At 15.7% G+C, this 6,536-nt stretch overlaps 2 protein-coding genes across 2 annotated transcripts; both read right to left on the bottom strand.

The window, feature by feature from the left end:
* Positions 1–916: 916 nt before the first annotated feature.
* On the bottom strand, positions 917–2,198 carry PGSY75_0824600 (putative Fe-S cluster assembly protein DRE2; the record flags this gene model as incomplete). The annotated part of the gene is made up of 5 exons (XM_018785371.1): positions 917–931; positions 1,042–1,088; positions 1,194–1,239; positions 1,411–1,638; positions 1,725–2,198. 5 exons carry the CDS (start codon positions 2,196–2,198, stop codon positions 917–919), a joined length of 810 nt encoding a protein of 269 aa, XP_018642338.1.
* A 1,064-nt stretch (positions 2,199–3,262) lies between these two features.
* Positions 3,263–4,561, bottom strand: PGSY75_0824500 (hypothetical protein; the record flags this gene model as incomplete). The annotated part of the gene is made up of 2 exons (XM_018785370.1): positions 3,263–4,048; positions 4,211–4,561. The coding sequence occupies 2 exons, from the start codon at positions 4,559–4,561 to the stop codon at positions 3,263–3,265; spliced, it is 1,137 nt and encodes a 378-aa protein (XP_018642337.1).
* Between the last annotated feature and the right edge of the window lie 1,975 nt (positions 4,562–6,536).

Genomic DNA, 6,536 nt, shown 5'->3' with positions numbered 1-6,536 from the left:
AAATTAAAATATATTAGTATGCCATTCTTATAATATGTATTAATAAACACAAAAATATATATGTATATTCCCTTTTTTTATATTTTTATCTAAACACACCAGATGGTTTAAATTATGTATCAATTATATTCTTCATTTTTTAGTTAATGTAAAAATGAACTTTCATATTTTATTCATTAAAAAAATTATTAGTTAAAAAAAAGGAAAAAAAAAAAAAAACAGGAAGGTGTATTATGAACAGTCATAATAAGGATAAAGTGTAAATCTTTATTATGTATTATATATATATAGATAAATATAATAAGTATTTCTTTATTCCACCTCTTTTAAACAAAAAAATATATACATTATATATATATATATATATATATGGTGGGACAAAATATTATATACAGATTAAAAAAAATTGTATTCTTTTTTTTTTTTTTTTGTAAATACATATATATATATATATATATATATATATATGTGTTACTAATGTAACAATTCTTATATATTACTAAAATAATATAAAACTTTTAGACTGCCAAATTTAAAAGGCTAGTTATTATTTTTAAAATATCAAAATAATAATAAATAAAAAAACATTATTATTATATAAGTTTAATGATATTTTATTAGTATAATATTTCAAAAAAAATAAAATTAAATTAAGGTAGTAACATAGTACTTCATAATATTAAACAAGAAGAAATTTATAATTTAAAAATTTAATTCCTTTTAAAAAAGGTGTATACAAAAATAGTTACACAAAAAAGTTGTAAATAAAAAAAAAGAAAAGAAAATTATTAAAAGTAAATTTATTATTATATACATATTATACGGAAAAATATATATAAAAAATTAAATTAAAAAAAAAAATTTTTTTTTTTAGAATTTGGATTACATTTATTAAAAGGATATATAATATATCATCTCAATTAGATTCATTCTAATAAAATAAAAAAAAAAAATAATATATATAATCATAAATATATATATATATATATATATATATATATATATATATATATATATTTATCTATTTTAATTTTTGCCTACATTCAAATTAAGCTTAACATTCTCTCCAGGTTTAAAAGCAGGAAGACCTAATATATCAAAAAAAAAAAGAAAAGAAAAATATTATTTATATATACATAAATATATAATACATTAATATAACTAATATATACATATATATTACACAGACTAACCTTTATAAGGACAAGAGGCACATCGGAAAGCATCACCCAAATAACACTAAAAATATTAAAGAAATAAATAAATATATATATATATATTAAGAATAATTATAAAAGTGTAATACATAAATAGAATAACAGTTTTTTTTTCTTTTTTTTTTTGTAATAATAAATATATAAATTAAAATATATATATATATATATATATATATATATATATATATATTACATTTCCACATGAGGACACCACATTTTCTGTAATATATTCTCCATCTTTTTCATTTATTAAAACTTTATTTTCCGAATTTAATAGTTTCTCTTTTTTTCCACAAGTACAATTATCACATACTCTATTTACAACCTTTTTCTTGTCATCTTCATTATTATATATATCTTCATCATCTGAGCTAATATCATTGTCTTCATTAGACAGAAAATCCGGATTTTCGGCAGTAATCTAAAAAAATAAATAAATACATATATAATATATATATATATATATATTTATTTATTTATTTTTTTCCATTTTATCATTCTACTCACATTTAAAATAATTCCATTTTCCGCCACTGAGGTTTCACTAACTATATTTATAAATCCGTTATATAAACATTCTTTTTTTATATTTTTAAAAATATCATTTATATAATTTGTACAATAATCTTTTTGATCGATATTGATTTTTATATCATTATTATTTTTATTATTATTATTTTCATTGTTATCAGGTTTTATAACATCATTGTTATTTATATAAATTATTAATTTTAATATTCCATTTTTATTTAAACATTTCTGTACTTTATGAAGAATATTATTTTCTAATTCCCAAAAAAAAGAGTAATTCTTATAAGTATATAAAAAGATGTTGTTGTATTTTCTGTATAATCTTTTTTTTTGAAAATCTAATACACTTATTGTTGGAACAAATAACTCCTTATATTTTTTCTTTAACAAGTCACACGGAATATCTTCATTCAATATTATTAATGTATTCCCTACAAAGTTAATTATCATTTTATCAACTTCTTTTACTTTTTAATATTTAGCAACATAAAAAATAAAATATATATATATATATAATATTTAATTTTTATTTTTATTTTTTAAAACGTAGAAAGGAATATATAACTTCAAATTATTACAATTTTATTCATATTCTTTCAAAGGAAAAAAAAAAAAAATAAAAATAAAAATAAATAAGTAAAAATAAAAATTATAATATAAATATTTATACAAAAAGGAATATATATTTATACATATATATAAATTATATATATATATATATTTTATTTTTTTAATTGAACCTTAATAATTCAATTTATAATATTTGTTTTTAATCTTTTATATTATGATAAAAAAATTATGATATCAAATTAAATTAAAAAAAAAAAAAAAAAAAAAAAATACATATAATATTTATATTTCCAAAGATATATATTTTATGTATACTTATATGTATTTTACAATATAATATATATATATATATATAATTATATTTATATGCCGTATGTATAATAAATGGATAAAAGAAAAAACAGGGGTATTCATATTATTATAGTTTATATTAAATATATAAATAAACTGAAAAAAAACATTGAAGTTAAAAATATAAAATATGATCATAAAGTATCCTATATATTATTCCATTCAATTTTTTTTTTTAAATAAATTCTTCATGATATTATTTTATGTTTCAACTATTTGTGTTTTTTTTTTTTTTTTTTTTTTTTTATTAAGAAGAATTTCATTCTTCATTAATATTATATATAAACATAAAAAAATATATTAAGTTCCAAAAAAAAGAAAAAAATATGACAAATAAAAAATGGAAAAAATAAACAAATAATAAATGAACAAATAATAAAGGAACAAATAATAAAGGAACAAATAATAAAGGAACAAATAATAAATGAACAAATAATAAATGAACAAATAATAAATTAATACAAATAATAAAATAACAAAAAATTAAAAAATAGACAAAAAAAAAAAAAAAAAAAATTAAAATTAAAACATTATATTAACATATTTATCCTTTTCGTATGTAAAAAAAAAATATATATATATATATTGTAATTTTATTTGAAATTATAATATTTTTTTAATAGTTGAATATCAAAATCTTCCTCATCATCAAAGGATTCATAATATTCATCTTTTTCTTCTGTTTCATATATTTCTTCATTTTCCATCATCATCATTGTATTATTATTATTTTCATATTTTATTTTAGTCATATAATCATTATTATTTAAATTATAATCGTCTTGATAATTTATTTCTCGTTCAATAGTCTTATTTTTTCCTTCATTAAGTAAGGAAAACATAAAACTGTTCACATTTTCAGAAGTTTCATTTTGTATATTTTGAATGTTTTCTTTTAAATAATTTATATTATCATTATATATATTATTATTATTATTATTATTTGCGTATGTTATTTCATTATCATTAGAAGGAAAGAAATTTCCTTCCTTATGATTTTCAATTTTCATATAATTTTCTTTACTGTCAATGAATATATGATCATATGGATCTTCACCATCCAATGACAATGTATCCATCATACTTAACAATGTTTCCTCGTATTCTTTTTTAACAAGTTTTTTTATATCTTCTTTTGTTAGTTTTAATACTTGATTAGGTTCTAATAAATTTAATTTGTCTCTCAATTTTCTTCTCCTTTCTCTATTTAGTTTCATCGATGTTTCCCATATAAAACGACATACATTTATCCATAAACTTTTAGAAGGTTCACAAAATATTAATTCAAGTTCTAAAAAACAATTTATCATTCGTTCGTTTATTTTTATTATAATGGGATGCATAAAGGCCCTTTTCATTTCTTCAATTACAAGATAGGCCTGTCAAAAGAAAAAGAAAAAAAAAAAAAAAAAAAAAAAATGGAACATATTTGAACATGAAAAGGATCACAAATATAAAATAAATATATATTTATATATGTATTTATTCATTCAAGTCACATATATATATTTTTACATATCCACATAATTTTTTATATTTACATTTTCGTTTTTTTTCTTATGATTTAAAATATATGCGTGAGTCATTATAGAATATATGACCTCGTCGTATTTATATCCTTCATTTAGATATTGTTGAATTAAATTTTCAAACAAAGTAAAGTTATGCTCAATCATAGCATTCCATAATTTAAAATAATATATTCTTTTTATTTCATTTTCACAATTTCCCTTCTTTAATTTATTATTTAAAAATATTTCCTTTTTATTTACATACTGATTAAATACATAATCTTTTTTTAACACATCCTTACTACCATCTATTTCTGGTGCAGTATACACATGCTTTGTGAAATATATGGATGGATATATTTTCAAATATCTTTTAATCATTTCAATGAACAAAAAATAAAATAAAATAAAATAATAAAATATAATTTAATGAATAGGAAAAAATATATATGTATAAATTCATTATTCCATTTTTACCATAATATATTAATAAAACAAAAAAAAGAAAAAAAAAACAAAAAAAAAAAAATACACATACATATATAAATATATACATACCTATATATATATATATATATATATATATATATATTACATATTAATAATAAATAAAACAATATAGAAATATACAACCATCGAAATCTTCATACATGTAATAAACTAATAATTATTATATATCTTATAAGATACATAAATAAAATATGAATAAAGCTATATATATATATATATATATATATATATGTAGCTAATTCTATATATTTTTACATTCCACAATTTTTAAAAAAGGAATGAATTATATACACATAAAAAAAATAAATAAATAAAATAAAATAAAATAAAATAAATAAAAATAAAAATAAAATATAAAAAAGGTTATAAAATTTACTATAAAATAGTATATCCTTATAAAAAAATAATAATATTTTATCCTTTTTATTATAATATATAGGAAGAAAAAAAAAATATATATATGTATGTATTATTATACAATAAACGTGTGAAAATTAAATTATTATATATATATATATATATAATATTTTATTATAAATAAGTTATATTTTGAATATATAAAATTTAAATAAATATATTTATATATTTTTTTATATAAATACCCTTTCCCTTTCCCTTTCATCATATTTTAATTATATGTAGTAATTAAAACTATCCAAATACTCTTATTAAATATATTATAAAAAAAAGTACATTATGATCAATATAAAACTATGTGTATATAGTTTAATTTATTTAGGTTCCATTGTATAAAATTATATTATATATATAATATATATTACCTATTGATATATATATATACATATATACAATTATATATTAAATATTATACCTATATAAATTTTCCTAAACTTCTATTTATTTATTATTATTTTTGCTTTGTTTTTTTTTGCATGAAAAATGTTATTATTTAAAATTTTGTTTCTAGTATAAGGCATATAAAACATGAGGTGCTTAATCAATACTGCCTTATATAATAATAATATAGATATATGTATATATTTATTTATATAACATTATATATGTAGGAATTGTATTATCAAGCATCCTATAACCTTTTTTTATATTACATATAATTTTTTTAGTTTAAACCCCCAAAAAAAAAAATTAAATAAAATAAAAAATAAAAATAAAAAAAAACTAATATACTTATTCATTTATTATAATTTTATATAAATAATATAGATTCCTTATATATTATTAAAATAATATATTTATTTTAAATAACCATTTCAAAATAAATATAAATATACATATAATATGTAATATATATATGTATATATTTACATTATTGATTTTTTGAAAGACTTTATACATTTAATAAATCAAATAAATAATTAGTTAATGTAATTTCTTTTAAATTATAAAATAAATTTTCAACTTGTAACCTTTTTTATTATTAAATTTTTTAAAAATATATAAGGCATAATTGCACAAATAAAATAATAACAAATAAATAAAAAAAAATAATACTAGGAACAACAATAATAATAACCTATTAGGGTGTATACCAAAATGGAAATAATAATATAATCAGGAATTTTATTTATAGTGTCATATAGGTGAAGATCTATATTATACCCACCCCCATATATTTATATATATATATATATGTGAACATATATAAAAATTATATATAAGGAGAAAAATAGTTTTAACATTGAAATAAATAAATAATAATAATATATAAAAATATTTAATATAATATTATATACCCAATAAGGGTTCAAAGGACATTTGTTCAAAATATTGTATAAACATAAAATATAATAATCATTATATATAAATATATACATATATTTTTTAGCACATTATAAGAGTAAAGTGAATAATTTCATAGGTGTAA

This window comes from Plasmodium gaboni, chromosome 8 (genome assembly GCF_001602025.1).
Source record: "Plasmodium gaboni strain SY75 chromosome 8, whole genome shotgun sequence".
Lineage (NCBI taxonomy): Eukaryota > Apicomplexa > Aconoidasida > Haemosporida > Plasmodiidae > Plasmodium > Plasmodium gaboni.
The sequence above is the reverse complement of the archived record's forward strand: the minus strand, read 5'-3'. Positions and strand labels throughout refer to the sequence as shown.